General features: G+C 37.6%; 2 protein-coding genes across 4 annotated transcripts in view; both read right to left on the bottom strand.

Annotated features, from left to right (window-relative positions):
* igsf9b (immunoglobulin superfamily, member 9b) overlaps positions 1 to 5,312 on the bottom strand; it is a 30,710-nt gene extending 25,398 nt beyond the window's left edge. For all 3 annotated transcript variants that reach the window (XR_004341305.1, XM_032579514.1, XM_032579516.1), the window contains exon 1: positions 4,807 to 5,312. The gene's annotated coding sequence lies outside the window, so the exon portion shown is untranslated. The remainder of the gene's footprint in view (positions 1 to 4,806) is intronic.
* A 4,034-nt stretch (positions 5,313 to 9,346) lies between these two features.
* Positions 9,347 to 12,943, bottom strand: tmem230b (transmembrane protein 230b). Its single transcript, XM_032579495.1, has 3 exons — positions 12,588 to 12,943; positions 11,241 to 11,363; positions 9,347 to 11,147 (listed from the first exon to the last, which is right to left on the bottom strand). The coding sequence occupies exons 1-3, from the start codon at positions 12,681 to 12,683 to the stop codon at positions 11,007 to 11,009; spliced, it is 360 nt and encodes a 119-aa protein (XP_032435386.1). The 5' UTR covers positions 12,684 to 12,943; the 3' UTR covers positions 9,347 to 11,006.
* Positions 12,944 to 21,886: the final 8,943 nt, after the last annotated feature.

Raw genomic sequence — 21,886 nt, 5'->3', positions numbered from 1 at the left:
CTGGGATGTTGAAATAAGCGCAGCTCTTAATGGATTCAGAAGATAAACAACAAATCTGTGCAGTCCAAATTGTTTATGTGTCACCTCCAGCAGGCAACAAACTGATGGATGTGATTGCACTTTACGGCATCCTCCTTCCTTTTGCCTTCTCACTTTTTTTTTTTTTTAACAGAATGAGATATACAGCAAATTCCCATCATACAATGTTTCTCCAATTTAAGCTTACATCTAGACCTCAAATATCATTTATCAATCTCAAATCAGCTTTACCTTTGCTCCAGTAAACTGAAATACGCTTCAGCACCAGGATGTACTATGTGACAGTCTTGTGCAGACAGACAAGGAAAGACTGGAATGGGGGCAGAGGGGGTTTCTGTCTGCAGGTGCGGTATTAGACAGAGACAAGCAGGTTATTTCCTCATGCAGCAGAGCAGAGCCATTTAATTGGCATGTGCACTCTGAGGGCCTCTGAAGGAGGATAGATATTAAATTCAGAGTGAATGCATAAAATGAAACAATGTAACACACACAGCGCCTGGAAAAGGTATTCAGGGCACAACTGTAAAGTAAGAAGACAACATACATATGGTTTATTTGACAAAAAGAAAACCCTGAAAACTGAGTTTCGTATCTAACTCCCCGCATCAATATTTTGAAGAAATCCCCCTTTTAAAGCAGTTACAGCTTTACATGACAAGGATACTGAGATTTTGGCCATTCTTCAAGCAAAATAACTAAAGCTCAGTAAGACTGGATGGAAACTGTCAATATTCCCAACTGAATATAGGTCTGGACTTCGACTGGGTAATACTAAAACATAAATACATTTTGATCTTAATCATTGCAGCTCTGGTTGTGTTTATAGTGTTGTTGTCCTGGTGGGAGGTGAATTTGCTCCCCACTTCTGAAGTTTCTAAAAGGTTTTTCTTCTAGTTTTTCCCTCCTAGCTCCACCCGTCGTCCCATGAATTCTGACTACATTCCCAGCCCCTGTTGTAGAAAGACATTCCCAAAGCATGATGTTGCACTTGGTAAAACCAGTCTCTTGTTCTGTGCTACAGAAGGTCTGGATATAGTAGTATATAGGATATAGTAGGATAGTAGGATATAGTAGTTATTGAGAAACGACTGCTTGCTGGAAGAGTGGACTGTGATGAGGTTTTAAATTTTACACAGTTGCTAACGTTTGCAAGTGATGAATGTAACGCACCAGTTTGATGGTATGAAGCTTAGACAAAATTGCCTGCACTAAAACCGCCCTCCACTGCCAATGCGAACGAGGCAGCTGTTAAAGTTTATTCAATATTTGAAAGCGTGGCCATTGCTAAAACTACAGGCAGACTACAATTTAAAAACAGCGCAAAAAATTGACGTCATCATTCACAACTTCTGCTTCTGTTCCCTGACTGGCCAGGTTGAAATTCTAGATTTGAATCGTGCAGAATTGCGGAGAAAGGCAAGGGCCATGCTAATGACGTTGCCACCACCAGGTAATATGAATACTTTTGAAAAAAAAAAAAAAACCTGTAAATGTTAAATACCTCAGCAGCAGATATTTCAAACTAAAGCATGCATGTTGACAATATGCAATGGTGCTGTGTTCCTCTGGATTTCACTGACACAAATTGCTTTGGATCTCGGCATGACTTAGCCTTCTGGACGGTACATTTGTAACACCCAGTCTAATCCTGGCCTCCTGTTTCGAGTGTTAATAGTTTAACTGAATTAGAGATCAAACTGTTGAGACACATCAAGGACATGCTTTCATGTAGCGGTGCAGTGATCAATCCCTGCTATATCAAGTCACAAAGGTCTGCCCACGGGAGGGGGGTCCAGACTTTCTTCTAGTGGAGACCGCATGGATTGTTTACCAGCTGGGCAGCTTTAATACGATGTTCAGGCTCGGACGTGGAGGACACGTGACACTTGAACTGACTGGTCTTAACAGACTTTCCCTGCTGAAATGCAGCAAGAAGCACGTCGGTAAACATTTGCAGATGTGTAGATAGATAAATGCTCTGTCCTTGGATATGCAGGTGTTTTAGATTAAATGTTGGGAGTCTCCCAAAAACAAGAGCTCTATATTTCCATAATATATCGGTTTCTGTATTGTCAGTTTGACCTTATGTGTGTGAGAGAGTATGTCTTATCCCTCAGTACCTAAGCAGGCCCATCAGTGATGCTTGTGACAGATACAGGCCTGATAAGCAGTAGTATTACTCTCTTAGTAATCCCTCCTAATCCTGACAGGCCGTGGCCTTTGTACAAACCTGTGTCGTGCCGCAACTACAAGTGTTACTCGAGCAGAAACTCTGACCGGCCAACCAAAGATTTGTAACTGGCAAAACACAGTTATTAACACAACGACTGGTCCCAAAACTCTGGAACCAGTCGGCAGACTGGAGCAGTCAATGCATGGATTTTGTTCCTGGCAACGCAACCTAGTTTGGAAAATCCATTGATGCTTATTTGAACAAAATGGGAAATTAGCTCAGTAGACAACGAGCACGAGAGGGGAGTCCCCGCATCCCAGGGAAAACCCACTGTATATGGATTACCAGTGATCACCAATACGCTAACATATGGCACTACAAGGTTTAGCAATAATTACTGGCAGAGTGTTTCCAAATTCCTCACTTGCAGTCAGTCTGTCTCTTGCATTCAGGGTTTCCTGCGCACCTTCTGCAGGGACTGAATAATTCCTCACATTACACCAATAAATTACCCATGTGCTTCATGCCTGAACAGACTGATTGAATTTTTTTTCTCTCCTGAGATGATCTACATTCATGTTTGGTAGCTGAGATACAGCAAAGCAAAGCAGCTCACATTGCCCTTTAAGTCCTGAGCTTTTGTCCTTCACCTCCTATAATTCTCAGAAGCAGGTTAGAGCCATAAAACTAAGCGAAGCCCTAAAGTCTGAGGTCATGAACTTTAGCACAGAATGCTGACATATTGCACTGAATTTATTGAACACTGACACAAAGAGACTCATTTCTTTCACTATGGACAGCTCTTAATAGCGTGATGAAAGGGGCATTAATGGACAAGTCAATGCTGCAAAGCCACTGGATGGAGTTCCTTAGATAAAACTTTTTAATCAACTAACTGTGATTGTACTGCAACATAACAAGGATAATATTGTACCTTATATTTATTTCAATCTGATTACACGATTGCATCATGTTGAAATTAACTGGATTTGGATCTATACCAGCATGGACCAGTATGTGATTATAATGTATAACCTTTAGAAAAATAATGGTATTCATGCAAAACTTTCAAAGAAAAATTGATTCATGCTTTTGTTTAGAAGGAAAAAATAAAAGTGATTCCTATTGATCCCAGAAGAATATGGATTATGAGGGAAGCAAGATATACTGGTATCAACATTGGTATTGGCCCATGTTAGTCATTTCTTAACACATCGGCCTGATAAGGAAAACTTGGACAATATTAACCACCAATTTTTAAAGAGCTTTTTAGAACCTCAGTATACTTCAATGCCAGTAACCGACCCATTTCTAGACCTTTAGAACTGGACAGGAACTGGATCCATTTGTCTTGAAAAGAATAAAGGATGACATCTGTTGTAATTTGAAGCTAGAGAAATTAATTGACTGTAGGTACTCTCTTGCTGGATCAATGCATTTCTTCATTTATTTTTATGTTATTCAGCTCATAAATGAGACATCTCTAAGAACAACAGGTCAGTCTGTCCACAGCTGAACCTCTGGTCATGTAATCTTCATATTTAAACAATGCCAGATACGGGATTAACTATTGAGGCTTTCTAGACGACAAGCATTAAGAAACATCACTGTGTAAAGCAACACCTGAGCTCCTCACGTGCACAGGCTTTAAGCACCTCCAGGGATTGGATGATACCGTGTTTAACACTGATTCCAAATGAAAAACAGGTTCTTGCTGTTTTGTGTAAATAATTCAGGGGCTTTTCCAAACCCGTGAGCTACAACTGTTACAAACAGCAAAGATAAGATGCTTTCCACAGGGGGTTCATTTTTAGAAGAACATACATGTTAAAACTTACTATGAAATTATCAAAAACAATCAAAGACTTTTGCAACCAAGCTGATTTATAAGCTCAGATGCTTCTAGATTGGAACCTTATTAAGATGGGTTTCAAAATACATATTCATAACGAGACAACAGACCTCTGCAGGGATGCCTATTTCTCAATAAAGTGATCAGCAGGACAACAGTGCAAAGAACAGCTGCAGTCCTTTGTGTAAAACTGTTACAACTAGCTTTTGTCCAAAAGCCTGCATCGTCCAGAGGCAGCAGGCTGATAAAGTGGTGCGCTCAAACACCAAGACACCAAGATCTTCTGCTAAACAAAACAGGTGCATCTTTTGTGTTACTCTGGGACTCTAAAGCCACATGAGAAGACGGGCTTTTAAAACAGTTTGCACATACATATGTACTGCTGTCAGTTTTTCCTTGTTTTAATCCAGGAAGCTGAGCTGCTGGTTTAAAGGGGCAATGCAGACAGTTAAACCTCTTTAGAATGGTCTATCATGTAAAAAAGACCCGCTCACAGATTACAAGTAGTGCATGTGATACCCAAAACAACAACACATTTCAAATAAGGGATTGTGAGAATGGCTGTAACTGGGGGATATTTAAGCTGTGGAAAAGCTACAGTAGGATTAAGTGTGTGTAGAAATTAACATGCAACAAACAAAAGATCAGGGAAGTGCACATGATTTAAATGACTAAACAAAAGATGCTTCAAGTCTAAAGGTTTAAATTACTAGAGGATGTCTTAGCTCCACCTGCACCTTACCTTTCATGAGGCACTTCACTGAAAGTACAGTCTCTCAATCCATGGATGCGCTTTAAGATTTCTTGCAGACCAGTTTAAGTGTCCATTCCTTTATCGCCACGGATATTTGTGGTTAAAAACAAGCTTAGATCAAGAGGAACGGGGCGCAGGTGGACACATTTTTAACCTTTCAATCCGAGAAAAATTAAAACCATTTTAATCCCGCCTCTCCATGGTGATCGGACGTCCCGCAAACTTCTTTGCGTCTTCAGTTTAAAAAAACTGATATTAAAAAACATGCTACCTCATCCCATTTAAGTTAAGAGATAAACTTTCCCAGCAGCTAATTTCATTACAGTATTCTCCTGGATCCAAACTTGCTCAAAGTGCTTTTAGTTGTTTAAATGAGAGGAAGCGACTTCCAGTCGACGTTGACCATCCAACAGGCGCAGGACTCCTCGGCAGAGCACGCCGCAGGGTTAGTTAAAGCACTGCCGTGGTTTCTGTCCCCGCGGTGTCCCTCCTCTCATTAGCCTCATCCCTCCTTCTACTACGGTGGCTGTAAACACTTCCGTCAAGTTCCACACAGGTACAGCAAGGCACTTCCCGTTCAAACTTTCAAAATAAAGGTCAGCCCATATATATATATATACACACACCAGCACAAACCGAAAAACATATTTCTGGCTACATTCTGATTATAGCTAAGCTTTTAAACTTAAGTGACTATAATAGCTATTTCAGTCATAACTAAAAATGTTATGACTGACTACTTATAGATATTTTCTCATTTTCAAAGCTTAGCATTTTTAACCACTTAACAAAGTAAATAAAGAAACTATTAACATTTTGAGAATTTTAGCTGCTGACCCCATTATCCTTAGCACAATGACCAGTACAATACCTTAAGAGATGCACCAATTAATCAGTTTTTCCTTGATGGTCATAGGAAGATCAAATAGTTGCAAAAAATATATATATATATTATTTAGTTTTTTTTATTAATTAAATGCAAATAATTGTTGCATTTTGAGAATTTGCAATAGATTCTGGCAATGACAATACATTAGATTATCATAAATTAAAACATTAACTGTCTGTTCGAGATTAGATAAAAAGATATAATCTACAACATGTTTACTTTGCTTTGTTTTTCCACAGCAGGCTATCGCTTCCCTTTTTGTTTTAGTTTCATAAACTGTTATGTGTATGATAACACATAACAGTTTATGTATTATTGCACACATAAACTGTACGATAACACATAAACTTGTTCTTGTTAACAAGAACAAAAAACAAAGTTTTTGTTCTTGTTAACCTTTCATACTGAATACTGCTTAAACAACCTTATTAACCCTCAATCTTGTGTAAAAAAAAAATTGACATAAAATAATATGTCAATTTTACAATTGAAATTCTATTGTAAAATGTTCTTTGGCCCAAATGCTCTAGGAAATTGTTATTTATGGGCTCTTTTTGTACAGAGGTGAACTGGGGTAAAATTATAGGGTGTTTTTACTGTGAAAATAAATGTGAATGGTTTTTTTTTTTAATATCAGATTGAGTCATTCATTTTGGCCTGCCCTTACTTAGCAACGTCTAATTTTCATTTATGAAATAAAAGTCACTAGCACATAAAACAAGCTTAAGGTAAAATTTAGAGGACATTCTCTTAGTCAAAACTATGTTCCTAATAAGAGCACAAAAATGCACTTTTTTCGGAACGACGATAGAATGCTTTAATTTTGAAAGGACAAACATTTACTTCCGTTAATGATCCCTCAGTCGCTGTAACTTGCCGAACCTGGCAATTTAGCGCCTCAAACAAAAGCGCCTTTCGGTGGGAAAGACTGGTGACTGTAACAAAAGGAAAACCCGCAGCCAGCTGACACGTTTCCTACAGCTTACAGCAGATGCAAACATACACTTCACCCCCAGGGTCCATAAATACCCACCAATGAAACATTCCACAAGTATCGATAAATTATATTGTCAAAGCTTCCTGTAACTAAGGTTTTCTTTAGAAAATAATAATATTACATAATTTTTATTGTCGTCTTTATGGTCGTAACAGTATTAGCATACTTTTCAAAAACCTAAGTTGCTAAAGTAAGTACATTTTCAATTAAATGTATATTTCTGATAAATATCGAACTTGTCCGCAGTAAAGTTTGAGCAAAATGTGAGCTCTGAATTAGAACCGGTGAACCTAGCAAGACGTCCTCGGCCTCTGCTATTCTGAAATACACGTATATGCAAAAAGGTTGGATTATGACTCTTGTCTTGTATTTCCTTCTATTTTTACACAGCTATTAGCTAAATGCAATGGCTAATCTCGCACCTTAGTTTCAAACATTGTTCTATAATTTTGTTTTCCGTGACCCAAAGCTATGCATTCACAAACGTTTTCCATTATCTTACCTTAAAATCACTTCTGCAGCTCTGCCATGACAAAGATGGTAAAGTTAGTCATTGAAATATAATTAGACGCACATTGGGGCGTCGTTTACGTTATATTTAAATTGGCCAATCAGGAGCCGGAAATAGCACCACTAGGTGGCGGTAATTTGCCACAAACCAACCCTCCGAACGGCACGATAATAGACCCTTTTCACATGACGTCACACAACTTCCGTTTTGGCTCGAAGCTGTGTATCCTTAGTTCCGGTGTACATAGTAAGTAATGATAAAGTTGTCTATTTCATATATATATATATACATATATATATATATATATATATATATATATATATATATATATATATATATATAGAGAGAGAGAGAGAGAGAGAGAGAGAGAGAGAGAGAGAGAGAGAGAGAGAGAGAGAGATGTATAAATCTGACAGCATATGTTGATCAGACAGATCACCGGAGCATGGAGTTTACACAGTCTCTAAAACATTTGCCTAAAATAAGATTTGAAGATATATCACGATTTGCAAACCAGTTCTCTCTGACAAAAAAATCTAAATTAGACAAAGGCTACAAATTCTTCACCGAACAATACCTGTTTGACTATGAAGGTAGGTATTTTTGTTTTGCGTAACCGTTAGCTTAGCATTAGTGAATTTTGTTAGCTAGCTAACTACGTGACATAACTGTTCCTTAACCAGAACTTTTTACTGTTTTTGAACTATAACGTTTTAGGCTCTAATCTTGATCAGATTATTAAATTATAGACTGGAGTTGCCACTCATCCCATAAAATAGGGATTTGTTTGTTATAAGCAGAGATGTCCGGTGCCGCCGCTGCTTTGTAATGCCTTTAATCGGACCACTTTTTCGGTAACGAATAATCTAACGAGTTCGTATTTCAAATCCAGTAATCAGATTAAAGTTATTTATCCAAATCATTGCACATTAATATTTTCTTGTGTATTTATTTTTATTCCTTCTTTGCGTCTTTGGGAGAGACTCTGTGACAGTTAGCAGTGACAGAAACATGAACAGTGCATGGAGACGCGCATTTTGTTGCTGGAAAAACAGAAATATCGTCAAGCCCAACTGTTATTTGTGGCTTTTGTCTTGTTTTTTCTAAACTTATAAAAAATAATGATTCACCGGTAAATGAACCTCTAAACGTTACATCACTGACAGGCGGCGGTGTATATGTTTCCTAACTGTGGCTAAAGCTGCTGCTAGCTGGTTTACTCATGATCGGAAGCTGGTTCCTTTGAATACAGTTGGAGAATGGTAAATTGACAATGACTTATAACGGTTATCTAGCACGTAAACACTGTTTTATAAAACACAGAAAGTGAACCTCTAAACGTTACAGCGCTGACAGAGAGTATATTTTTCCTAACTGTGGCTAAAGCTGCTGCTAGCTGGTTTACTCTCCGATCGGAGGCTGTTTATTTTATACACAGATAGAGAATGGTGAATTTACAATGATTAGTAACAGCTATCTAACACTTAAATGCTGTTATTATTAAACTTACCTTTTATTATATCCTTAAGATTATGAGAATGCGGGAAGTTTTCAGCTTGGTTCCCAAGGCAAAATCACACCGGAAGTAAAGATACCCAGTTTTGAGTTATGGCGGCCATTGTCTGACGTCACTGTGAAAAGGGTCTATAACGTTAATAACATTACAGTGATATGTTAATATAATAATAAAATAATATTTATTATTACTATTATTATTATAACAGTTATAATAGCATTACGTTATTATAACAATGTTATTATTGCAGTAATAGTTATTAACGTTATAACATTAATGATATTTATAATAATTATAAACATAACATTATTAATAATAATGATTACTATAGTCATAATTATTCTTATTACTACTGCTAATGTGTGTTTGTGGCATATTACCGCCACTTATTGTTATTACTTACAGCTAGTAAGAAATGACTGAAATAGGCAATAAAAAGACAAAGTGAGAATCACAGTCTATAAATAAATATATTAAACAAAATAGCTCAGATTTTGTATGGCTGGTAATAATAGGTAAGAATTTTTGCATTTCTACATTGTAACACATTACAAAACATGGGCGATATAGCAATAGTAGGGTAAATAAAATAAATACATGAATTATGACTTTGTCTCAACGGGCATATATGCTTTAATTTTCCCTCTGTAACCATTTACAGAACTGAGAAATAGATACACATCGTCATTTAGCATTTTATTTTCCGGGACCCAAAGAAATGGATTCACAAATTGTGATGATTCTGATGTTGCCATATTGATATACATTTTTCCAGTATTTCTATATTTCCCATAATGGAAAACTTTATAAACACCAAGCAATATAGACATGGTAATAATTGCACAAATATATAATGGAAATGGGTAAAGATAATGGATCGATTCATTGATTGATAGATAGATAAATATTTGAGTAAAAAAGCAGCAGCACTACTAACTTGAAGCTGCTGCACACCTTTAGACCCATTTTATAAAAAACTTCTAAATAACCTCAGACATGTCTTTCTCTTTGATACTGCATGTTGATGAGGAAAAAGTGCCTCACTGTGAAGCGATAAAACCTTTACCATCCTGTTGTCTCAATATTTTTTAAGTCTGGTTTATAAAAACTTAAAATGTATTAAAAACAAAACAAAGAAATCAAGCAAAAAACTTTTCAATTAAATAAAATTCAATGTTGCGGCTGCTGTTAATTCTGCGTTTCTCAATTTAGGATCACCTTGACTTTGTCATATGCTGATTTTTAGACTACTGTAATATATCTGCAACACAAACCGGCACATAAAAATGCAGTGGAGTGCAGATGATTTATTAGGCAATATGGTAATTGCTTTCCTAAGAAACACAGTAGTCAATGGGGGAAAAAAACGAGAAAAAAAAAAAAACAGCCTTTCAGTTGGAAAAAAGTTCCTGAGCTGATTTACGGAGAATAATCCGATCTGACTAATACCAGGTACGGTTGGTAACTGATCAAGGGGTGGCAATTAATAGCAGAGAAGCATCCTTGAATTATCCCTCTGGAGAGCAGCAGGTAGCCTCGCATCTGACGGGATTACAGAAGGAAAACCTTTACCAGCAACATCTTTGCATGATTTTGATGTCCTGCTGTGCAAAATGGGGTCGGCCTTTCATCAGGTTGCTTCAAAATCACGGATATTTATAGGTTGATAGCCGAGATCAGAAAGGGGAAAGGCTTGTAATTGCTTTAGTAGTGCCTCATTTGATAATGCTGAATCAGAGGGACCAGGTGCACCATATGGAGATCAAAGGATCAGAATTAATCACATAAAATCCTCCAAGGAAAAAAACCCCAAACAAATCTGGAAAGTAGGCAGGCTTTAGCTGATAAACAGTAAGGATCATAGTGCAGGAAACTATTTTCTTGATCTTAAGTATACATAAGTAAATTACAGGCCAAACTATTGCACTGGGTACAACATTATGAATCACTTCTACTTTTAAAATCTGGAAATTTGACACTCAAACTTTGAGAATAATAATTTTGGTTGGTTTCAGTTAATTATTATTTGCTATAAGGATAAACCACTTGAATCATAAAAAGGGCATTAAGCGAATGAATTGTTAAAAGATCATTTTGGTAATTTATTAAAATAAGCACATTCACAAACTAACTAGAAATGAAAATCTATACAAAGAACACTGATTTCCAAAAAATGATTAAGCTATAAGATGTTACTAGCCATTTTAAATTCAGTACAAGCGATACACGAATGCATGCAAGTGAAGTAAGACTGCCGCTGAGGTTTTAGTGTGGTTCAGTCATCAAAATCTGGGATGTCATCATAGGAGTAACCCGGATAGCCCTTTGATGCATAGTAAGCTATCCGTAAGTGGTAAATCCCAGGCAGGAAAACGATGATGCCGATGATCAGCACAGGCACCGTTCGGTCGGAGTTCTGAAACATGCAGTGATGTTTTATTAAGAAATATTAACATAACACAGCACACAAACATAACATAAAAAAGGTCTGCTTTTAGAAAGAACTCACAGTAACTCCAAAGTATCCAGCCAAAAGAAGAGCACCAATGATGATTAAAGTAGAGCCGATTAGAAAGAGCACTGAGGCGAGGGCGATCGCTTTGTATGGGACCTTGGGTGGGCTCCTTTTGAACTGCAGAGGAAGATAAATTAGTTATCAAAATCTGAAGCAAAAAAGTTGTCCAAGTTTCAGACGACATACCAAGTGAGATAGTTATTGCCTAAAACATGAACTAGCTTAAAAGGCAATAGCAGTATCTGCACAAAGTCTAGAAAGAGTCTGTCAAGGTTTTAACTCTGTTGAGGCCATATGTTGACATTGCAAGTCAATGTTTGCTGCCATTATAACAATAACCAAACTAACAGAGTGAAGTTTTAGGGAATTAGTCTCACAAAATACTAATATCATGGGTTAATACGAAATTGAGGCTCCATGCACTGCTCCGACAGATTTAACATTCAACCCAAGCAGAGTTGACACGAGTTCAAATAACTCGTGTCATTTGAACTAAAGAAGGGGTTTTGGTGAGTTTGGAAATTCCTGGACAATGCAGTGTTTTTTAAGTATATATTTTTGTGGGTTGTTATTTACTGCATTAACGTCAAGGTGTCAAACAAACTTGCCAATCTTTCAGCTCCTGAAAAAGCTATACCATTATTCCAGCCAAAATGAAAGTTTTTGAAAAAGTTAGTTGACACTGTGTGCAGTACAGAAAATCTCAAACATCCATCCATCATCTACTTGCTTATCCTTGTAGGGTCACAGGCAGAGAATGACGGCTGGAAATCAAGTTCTTTCATTATTTTATTTATACCCTTAATAAACCAAGAGTTGAAATCAGAAATTTCTTTAAGAAAAGGTACCCAAGCAAGGTAGTAGAAACACTAATCAAATATATATTAAACAAATATATAATACAAAATCATAAACAATAAAATAGAATGACATATAAAAATCAGTGACCTCTTGAGAAAAACGTCTGGATTTCCCCTTCACTTCTTTTTTTAATAATACTCTTGAAATCATTAATGGAGTATTTAGCTTATTACTGATATTTGTCTTGACGTAAACAATGGTGCATTTTTTTTCATTTTATCCATGGAAACGCAGATGTGCTATTATAGTCTGTCAACATAGTGAAACGTGCACTACTGGATAGTATTGTTAAAGACTGCAAGTGATTTATTTTTATTTTTTTTGCCTCTGTATCGGTCTGTTCCAGTTCTGCTCTTTCATATCTAAGTTATTAGACTATGTTGGTTGAATAAAGCAATTTAAAAGGCAGACATTCAACTCTAATGACTGAGGAGGACTGATCAGCAGCATTAAGCGGCAAATCTGACCTGTAGATCTTACCTGTAAATCAATGTAGCCGTCATCATCAGTGGCTAACCTGGAGTACCTAACTTTGCTGTTAGGAGTATCGTGGGATACAATATTACGAGCTGGCATTTTCGTCTGCTTTTCGGGAGCTTGCCACAGTTTACTCTCGGCGTTCTTGAGGCAAACAAGCTACAATACAATTAACAGTGCGGCAGCCATGTTTTTTATGTTCACCTCACAAGCTATAATAGTTAAAGCAAAGTAAAATGTAATATTCTACAGTTAAGACAGAGTGACAACAAATTTCTACAACGCCTTCTGCAGCAATATCGAGGTGTTGTTTAGAACCTTTGTCTTCCGTGTCGACGGCTTACAGATCTGCGGCTATGCGCATGCGCAGCCTAAACGTCATCATTACGCAGTGAAAACTTCTTCTTCTTCTTCTTCTTTAGATTTTAACGGCAGCTTGCATCCATTTACGTTGCACTACTGCCAACGCAGTGAAAACGTTTGGTATTTTACGTTATAAAGTTTAAATTCACGAATAAGCCCAACTTTTTGACACTCTTTTCATAAAGTGAAACATTTTTTTCTTCAGAAAGTGAAACTCATATATTAAATAAATTCATTACACATAGAGGGAAATTTTATTTTCTGACAGGACTCGGTCCCTGGCATCGCTGCCACAGGTACCAAAGGCTGGTTCAGTGACCACTTGCATTTTCCACTTCCCCCCACAAGAGGGCGCAGTCAAATCTCAATTAAGCGAGCAGGTCAGAACAGAATGACACTGCAGTGTCAGGATTCACTTTGTTTTGTGGATGTTCAATACTCGAGCCATTCTGTCTCTCAGGACAGCTCTGTAATCACTGTGTGTCCCCAGATGATAGAGTTTCTGTCTTCTCTGCAGATTTTTGACGCATTTCTGTGAAACAGAAGCTGAAACTCACACGCTGAGACCTGTTTTTCAGCCTTAGAGGAGCTTTTAAAAATCACAAGCAACAACAACAACGGAAAATCATATTGCAGCTGACAGGAATAAATGCAACTGAAAATAAGTGCTTGTTTATTTTTCATTTGATAAAAATGATCTAACTTTATTTTTTTGAAGTATTAAGCAGATGTCAGGATGAGATTTCCTTTAAAACTAAATTAAAATGGTTTCCCATTCATCACATTATGCTATAAATCTTTGCAATTGGACCAGTTAATTATTAATATTATTCTAAAAACATAAAAGAAATCAATTCTCCCAGACCTCTTAAAAGTTGCTGTTTAGGTGTTTGCATCTACAAAGGCGAATAGCGTCATCTCATTAGTCATGCAGATGAAATAAATAAAACAGTTAAAGACCACAGCTGCAGACCATGGCCCTGAAATAAATAATTAAAGGAGATACTTATTTAGATAAACATAACCTCTGTTGTAGGCAGAATGAGTCAAGAGTGGCCATACATGTAGATGCTGACCTTGGCTATGAGTCGCATCGTTAAAGTTTTCAGGCATATTGATGATCTCAGGAGGAAGACAAGCCCTAAAACAATTCATCTGCACTTGGTATTCCTACTGAGAAGTTGTTTATTACGACGCCCTCTAGGCTTACTCAGATTGCTCAGTATATTAGGTGTATTTGCAGAAGGAACCATTTTTGCTTTTTCTTTAGAGCGGATATCTATGCAGTTTGCTTTCCTGTGTTTTGCTCTATTCATTTTCTCATCAGTTGTGACAAGTTTCCCTGTCACTGCTGAATAAAGGCATCTCCACAGCATGATGCTGTTACCAAAGTATGTCATCACGAGAATGATGTCTTTAGGCGGATGTGCAGAGTCTTCTGTCATACTTAGTGTTTTGAAAACAACAAACATGTTACATTTTTAACTCATTGGATCAAAGTATCGTCTTTGTGCTTCCTAAGGGGTCTGAATACACATCCACCACATACTTTTTAAGATTTTTATTTATGAAAAAAGCAATAACTCTGCACAAGTAAATTGTGTTGTTCTGTCATAACAAATCACAAAGAAATACAATGTAATTTGTGGCTCCAATGTGACTAAATGCAAACGAGTTTACGGAACATTAATACTTTTTGCAAGGCCCTGTCTTTTTAACTAGACAGCCAAGCAGTTTTGCATTGAATCAATACAGTCATATACAATTCATTAATGTCTCTTTAAATAATTAATAGTGCAGACATGTTGCTTGTGCACACTGCTGTCTGCACTGCTGACAACAGAGGTGAGATGTGACCTTTGCTTTATTAATCATGCCAGTCTAATGCTCTGTGACTGCGTATCGGCTCTGATCCCCAGTGAACATCAAGGCTGTGTCACTGCTACATCCTCCTTTGTACGCTAAATAACCCTCCTCTTATCTGTTCTAGATCCTCTCGCTCTGATGTTCAATACCTACACTCAAGGTCAATGAATGAGCTGCTTGCACACACACACACACACACACGCACCACCTCTATCCAAATTTAGAAACATGGCATTTAATTTGTCTGCTCCGTGGCCTTGAAACAATCCGCCAGACGGGAGAAAATTGCAATTATTTTACAGTCATGAATTCAAAATGAATGTAGCCAGAACACAGTCAGAGTGATGGATTGAGCTAGTTGTAAGTGCCACCTCTGCTGCTTGTTTTCAGACGTTACTTCATCTGCCGTCTGGATGTGTTTTCTGACGTTTGCAGCTGCAACCGTCAGAAACTTGCGTGCTTTGCAAGTTCAATCTGATGTCATGTGCATTCTTAGCTTCAGCCACCTCAAATTCCCAAATCACACCGCTGCCAATGGGACATCTGGAGTGCTGATTAATTAATCAGATGATAGACACTACTCAGAGGGGGGGGCAGAGGGTGCTGTCATGTTGGATAATTCCCGCCACAGGGCCGTGATGCCCGCGCTGAACAGCTGAGTGCTCTGAGCCCTGCGTTAAGAGTGTGTGTGCTCTCATGACTGTGCATCGGCGTGTTCGGAAGACAGCAGCGTTTGCCCTCTTAGAAACCCTGAGCATGATGCTAAAGAGCGAAAGAGCAGCATTTAGGCCATAATTAGAGACCTGTTCGTTCTGGAGTTAATTATGTCGCTCACCATTAAAGCATCTGCAGATTGAACCATGCCCGGAGTCTACTAAAAGCCCAAAAGCATTATTACACCATGTGAACAGCAGGCAGTGTGCCTGGAGCTCAGCCTCTTCAGGCTCGGATCCAACAGGTCGCAGAGGCAATCTAATGTGGATATAGGTGCAGGTGAGCAACAGGATTTTCAAATTATAAAACACACTTTATAAAATACTGCTCCCTGTCAATCTATTTTTATGTTGTGATTTTTTTCCCCCTCTAATGCTCTCAGTGGGAAAGAGATTACCTTGCAATACAAGATCTTTATCCTCTGCAGAAAATGGAGCAACATTTTGGGCAAAGATTTGTTGCATGCATCGTTACTCTGGTTGACGTCTCTGCTGGCAACAGCATAATGTTTGGGACTGGCATTAAAATCTGAATTTGATGTCTCTAACAGCACGTAAGATAGCAATACATTTGAGTTTCACACTTTCCACTGATCGTCAGCATGAATACTGATTTCAGGCTTTTATTGAGCTTTCTGAACTCCTGCTTTTTTCCAGGTGAAATCATTATACAACAAACAACTTCGATGAATTTTGCAAAGAAGATCTGGGTTCACAAGTCTGGATTCTCTCTGATCCAAACAGGGTGAATATTATACACACATATTGAAACATACACCCACAGTAAGCCTGAATGTCTCTTTTTACAATCCTGGCTGGATATTTGCTAAATTTGTGTGAATGTGAGATGATTATAGAGGCTCAGTGTCTGTCTGCTTTTTTCTAAAACTATTTTGACCATGACATTTGGACAATTGTCTTGTTTGAACACCCGACTGTGCCCACATTTAAATCCAGCAGCTGATCAGAGGAGAAGTTGAAGAAGCTCTCCATTGCTCAGCAAGCAGTTCTCTTATACATCTGCCAGTAAAACAGATCCCAGCCATGACGCTGCTACCACCATGCTTGACAGCAGATACAGTGTTCTCAGTTTGGAAACCTCATATTAGCTTCTCCAGTCATTTTTGTTTCTGTTGTGACCAAGCAGCTCTGTCTTTGTCTCATCTGACTGCAAACGTTTTCTCCAGAAGGCTTTTGGCTTGTCCTTAAGAAGCTGCAAATGTCACTCAAATTAGATTTTGGGGCAATAACTTCTTGGTTGACATTTCCTCAGCCCTCGCTGATGCCAAACTCATTTTTCCGTGGACAGTGACACTTGTCAACTTCACTCAACTCAACGTTACCTACGAAGAAAAATAAAAACTTATGACAATGAAAGGCCAGTACATAAAAAGATAACATTAATGGAAATAAAATGAAAACGTCAAAGGTGGTGCTACCGTAGCAATAAAGCTACAACTTTAAGATATATATCACAGCAAATATGACAAATCAAATGGGTCCACACTTTGAATGTTATTTCACACTTTGAGTGTTGAACACAGAGAATGCCACTGATGTTAAGACAGGTTTGAGTCTTGGTGAATCATTTGCTGCTCCTAAATATCCTGACATTATTCTTTTGTCGGATGGTGACATTTCGGGTCAGATGAGTGAAAAACATTTGGGTATTCCCACGCGACAACAATCCAAAACAGACGTCAAAGCTGATTTTGGAAAGGATCAAGCAAGTTCTAGATTAAGCTTCTGGAGTGGCCACGACCCGAATCCTTTGAAAACTCACATACTGCGCCTGAAAGCTGGGTTCATGCCAGGAAACTAACCACTTTAAATGAGTTCCACCATTTCTGATCTGAGAAGTGGTCAAATGTCCAGCCACAATGGTGCACAAAGCGTGTTAATAGTGTGTGGTTTTGCTGTGGCTCTGTAAGGGACTTTTATCCAAATATCAGAGGGAGTTCATTTATGTGCAATTCTTTGAAGCTGTAATCTGTTCTTTATTTAGAAATACTAATAAACAAAGACATACTGAGATCTAATCCAACTTTTCTAAATCTGGAAAAGAACATTATTTTTTTTATTAATGAATCAAAACATATGAACAAAAATGTGTTTCCTAACTAAAGAATATATTCACACACCCACTGCCAATAGAAAGCGATGTGTAATTTTAGCCAGTTTAGTGGGAATAAACTTGAGTGGTTCCCAAATGTAGTTTTTCCAATTTTGATATTTTACAGAGATTTCTAATAGGTGTCTTCAGTTTTTTTTTTTAATCATTGGGGCCTGCCCATAGCAATGCATAGGGAGAGCAGTGACACTGCTAGAGAAATGAGGGACTGCCATCTCTCTCCCTGACATGGCAGTTGGCTGACAGCTGTCAGAGAGCAAAGCTGCTCTTTAGAACTACAAAAACTGAATGTCAGAACTACAACATGGTGGAACTGTCAGTTACTACAGAGGAGGACTGAGCTGGCCTTTAGAACTACTTGTGTTTTGAGCATTATAGAACTGATTTAACCCAATCACTGTTACACACTGTTGGAATTAGTTTGGCCCTTTGAAATGTAGCTTACTGAAAATTTAAAAATAAAAGCCTGGACAATTTTTACATCAGGTAAGTGCTCTTTTGGGCATTACATAACTGTTTGAACCCAACCACTGTTACACATTGAAATAGTGTGGCCATTTAAAATGAAGCTTACTGAAAATTTCAAAATAAAAGCCTCAATTTTCTTCTGAGGTTAGTGCACCGCTGTAGGAGGTGGAATAATATTAGCCTGTGTTATCTTTTTCTTTCAGGTTAGTGCATTAACATTAGCACAAACATTAGGATTTCACTGCCCCCCACTAGTGCACTAGTGGGGCTAGCATTAGCCTTTCCCCTAAAATAAGCTTGTAGCTATTTTTCTTACTTATTAGCCATGTTTAGGACACTGAATGTAGGAAGTCAATGTAATCACATTCTAATGATAGCCCACATGCTACTGACAACATTTAGGCTTACAATAGCATTTTGGCTAATTTTGCTTATACACTAATTTTAACATACTGAACGGTGCAAGCCCATGTTAGTCAACATGCTTGTGACTCTCCACAGGTTATTGACTACAATTTAGCTTAGCTTAGCATTGATGCTAATTTTTAGCATCAGAACGCTGGGTCCAAACCGACCGGCACACTTTGGCAGGCCCCGGTTAAATTTCTTCAGGAATTTTCTAGTTTAATTGATCATTCCTGCTTTTATTTCATTGAAGTTATCTGCTGCGTCATCACCCTTAAAAAAAGAGCACGTCAAATACATTAAAAACCCTTAACTATGTCAAGATAATAGCATCATTCATATGATGTGCCACTTTCAGTTTTATTAATGTTATTTCCTGTTGAGAAATGAGTTTTATGTGAAACCCGTGTTCCCAGACATAATGTAAGGGGTTGCTGCTGCATGGTACAGTCATGAGTCTTCAAATCCACTCCATTACCTCCGATGGATTCAGTCGTTTCAGGTGCGAGGCTGGAGTTAGTGTGTGTGTGTGGGGGTGTGTGTGTGTGTGTGTAGGTGGACGGCTGACTGCTGAAACCCAGCCTGGAGAACATCATCCGCGCAAGGACAGAAATATCACACTTCTACCATAATGTCAATTCTGTTTTTGCCTTAAGCTCACGAATAAAAAAAAGAAAAGAAATAAAAAGAAAGGCAGGCACAGTACAACTGCGATGCTGAAAGATAAAGATGACAGCATGACACACAGGAAGCAAGGGATTCAATGACAAATGTGTCTGAATAAAATGTGTCTGTATCAACTCCTGGATGATGTTAGCTGCTGAAATCTGAATTTCTTTCAAAAAGATTTTATCAGTCAGAAGTGCCAAAGGGGAACTCTCTTGATATGCAATTAGTCTGAATGTCACTGAAAATGCCAACATTAGTGTGAATCCTTGGCTCAGGGTTGTTGCCCCTGTGATGGTAAAGTGTGTATTCCTGCACAGGGGATATTGATCTCAGTCTGTTTCAAACGCAGCAGTCCACCTCAGTGAATGGGCGAGTTAGACGGCTTTAATTACTTTTACAACACACAGTCGAGCCACTAACAAGCCCGACGTGCAGATGAGAATCATGGCTTCCTCGTTTCAGTCAATCCTTTAAGCATGAATCATCAGCTTGTTCTGCATCCATGACTTAAACAGAGACACAACTCTCAATGTTTATCAAATACTGATTTTGAAAGGGATTTCTTTATTATTATTATTATTATTATTATTATTATTATTATTATTATTATTATTATTATTATTATTATTATTATTTTCTCCTCCAGTGCCAGTGCACGCCTGCACAATGACGGACATAATCTCCTCAAAGGTAATGACAGCGCTAACCCAAATTGCTGTGAAAATTGTTTGTCAATTCCGAAAGCAGCTCTATTTTTCACATTTGCTTTGATGAAATGATCAATTTATCATGCATACAGAACAAAAACGTCCACTTATGTCCCTCTGCGCCTTCTGCTGGACTCGTGCTCCCAGAGAGCAGAAAGTTGTGCTTGTGATTTTTGCTTTTGACGTGAAGAAGTCGATTTCTTTCCCCCAGAACCTCGCAGCGGGAGTGGGGGAAAAAAAAGGAAAAGAGAAAAGACAAGCACTGTAAGTCTCGTCATTGATTGAGTGCCGAAGCTGCTCTTTAAGTCAGCTGTTCACCTCGCAGACAGACTCAACATCTGTCTGAGCTGGCTTCCACATTTTCATGAAAAACGATAAATGCCCTGTCTGGATAAACTGAGGAATTGACCACAGTGTGGAAGAAAAGTGACTAGCTCCTCAAAAAAGAAAAAAAAAGAAGAAAATAAATCAATGTACAGTATTTATTCATGGATGCTTGTTTTTCTTCTGTCTGCTCCCTTTCAGTTAGATGAACAAGGGGAACATGCCTGACTATAATTAAGCACTTACATTCAATCTTACTTATTCGCTATTTTTCATGTTTATTGTACTGACTTGCTTATCTGGTTGATACAGATATGTTGTCTGTAGAAGTAAGGAAGAAAAAAAAGAGTCCACAATTAATCTGCGGTGGTGTTTTTTTTTCTGCCTGGAAATGGGTGTTAGACTGAGGTGAGAAATGGTCATAGTCTGGTCCATGGGGACAAAATTGGCATAATTTTCCAGATGTAAGGAGATTAGAAAATAAATAATCAAGACATGACTGTCACATATACCATGTCTCCTGTTGCCATAAATGATAATTGCTGGAATTTTATGTGAAAGAACAACAGACTAGAGCACAACTGGAATTAAAAAACAATAATTGTCATGATCCACAGGTGTTAGGTTTTTTTTAATTATTATTTTCTTTTGTGTTCCTCCCTAACTTCTTCTATTGTTAGGAAATGTCTGGCAATCTTTAGTTGATATTGTCATCAAGGTCTTATCATATTGGTCAATTTGGTGCATTTGGGTTTATTTATCTAGATTATTAACATATTAGCATCTAATGTCATTTTCCACCATTCCCTCAGTATATAAGTGTTCTGGCTTTTATTGTTTTTGGCTGGGTCATCTCCTCAGCTCTGCTTGATGCTCCTGGTTTTTGGGCTTTAGCTTCTTTATCTACACTTCACATTTCTGGATTTTGGACCTGGACTTTGTTTTTGTAAGTTAACTTAATTTTTTAAGGTCTTTATTTTTGCTCTATTTTACTTCCATCTGAATACCACCATTTGTAACAATAAGAGACATGTTTTATTTATTTATTTGATTTCTATCACACATTTGCTGGGTCTCCAGGTTGTGTCAAATTACAAACTGTAATTGTTGTTGCTTTCTGTCAACAATACCATTGTTTGTTTTACACTCTTCCTTGAATGGGTTTCTTTCCAGTTCTCTGTCATACACTATATTCTTTTGGTCTACTGTAAAATTCCAATAAAACACTAAAGTTTGATTTTTACCCTTTCAGGTTTGAGGTCATAACATGACAAAACTATATAAAAAGTTTTAAAGACAAGAGTGTTTTTGTAAGGTACTGTGTGTATTTATGGGATTTGGGGTTGGCGGCATTAATCTTAATAATTTAAGTCTGCAGTCCCTCTAATAGGTTCAGACTTCAGTGTACCTGTTAGAGGTCCACTGAACCTCTAATAATTTTCTCTCAAATTAACAATGAGTCATTTGAGAGAAAAGGTCTGGATTATTTAATTACAAAGAAATGGCTGCGATGCAGAGGCTTAATATTCAGAAACCCTCCAATTCATACAGTAATTAAAGTTTAATTAGGTGTTTCTGAGTCATATCATTGAATATTTCATAAACAGGAACTTTTTAATTATTAATTTTTTACTTACAACACGTAATATAACAAGC

This window comes from Xiphophorus hellerii, chromosome 12, assembly GCF_003331165.1.
Source record: "Xiphophorus hellerii strain 12219 chromosome 12, Xiphophorus_hellerii-4.1, whole genome shotgun sequence".
Lineage (NCBI taxonomy): Eukaryota > Metazoa > Chordata > Actinopteri > Cyprinodontiformes > Poeciliidae > Xiphophorus > Xiphophorus hellerii.
Note: the sequence above shows the minus strand (reverse complement) of the source record. Positions and strands in the feature narration are given on the sequence as shown.

Excerpts from the sequence above, each read along its gene's own strand:
- tmem230b (XM_032579495.1), bottom strand. The coding sequence starts at position 12,683 with ATGCCAGCTCGTAATATTGTATCCCACGATACTCCTAACAGCAAAGTT. Across the intron at positions 11,364-12,587 it reads ACGGCTACATTGATTTACAG|TTCAAAAGGAGCCCACCCAA; the intron begins GTAAGATCTACA and ends CTTCCTCTGCAG. Across the intron at positions 11,148-11,240 it reads CTGGATACTTTGGAGTTACT|AACTCCGACCGAACGGTGCC; the intron begins GTGAGTTCTTTC and ends TGCATGTTTCAG.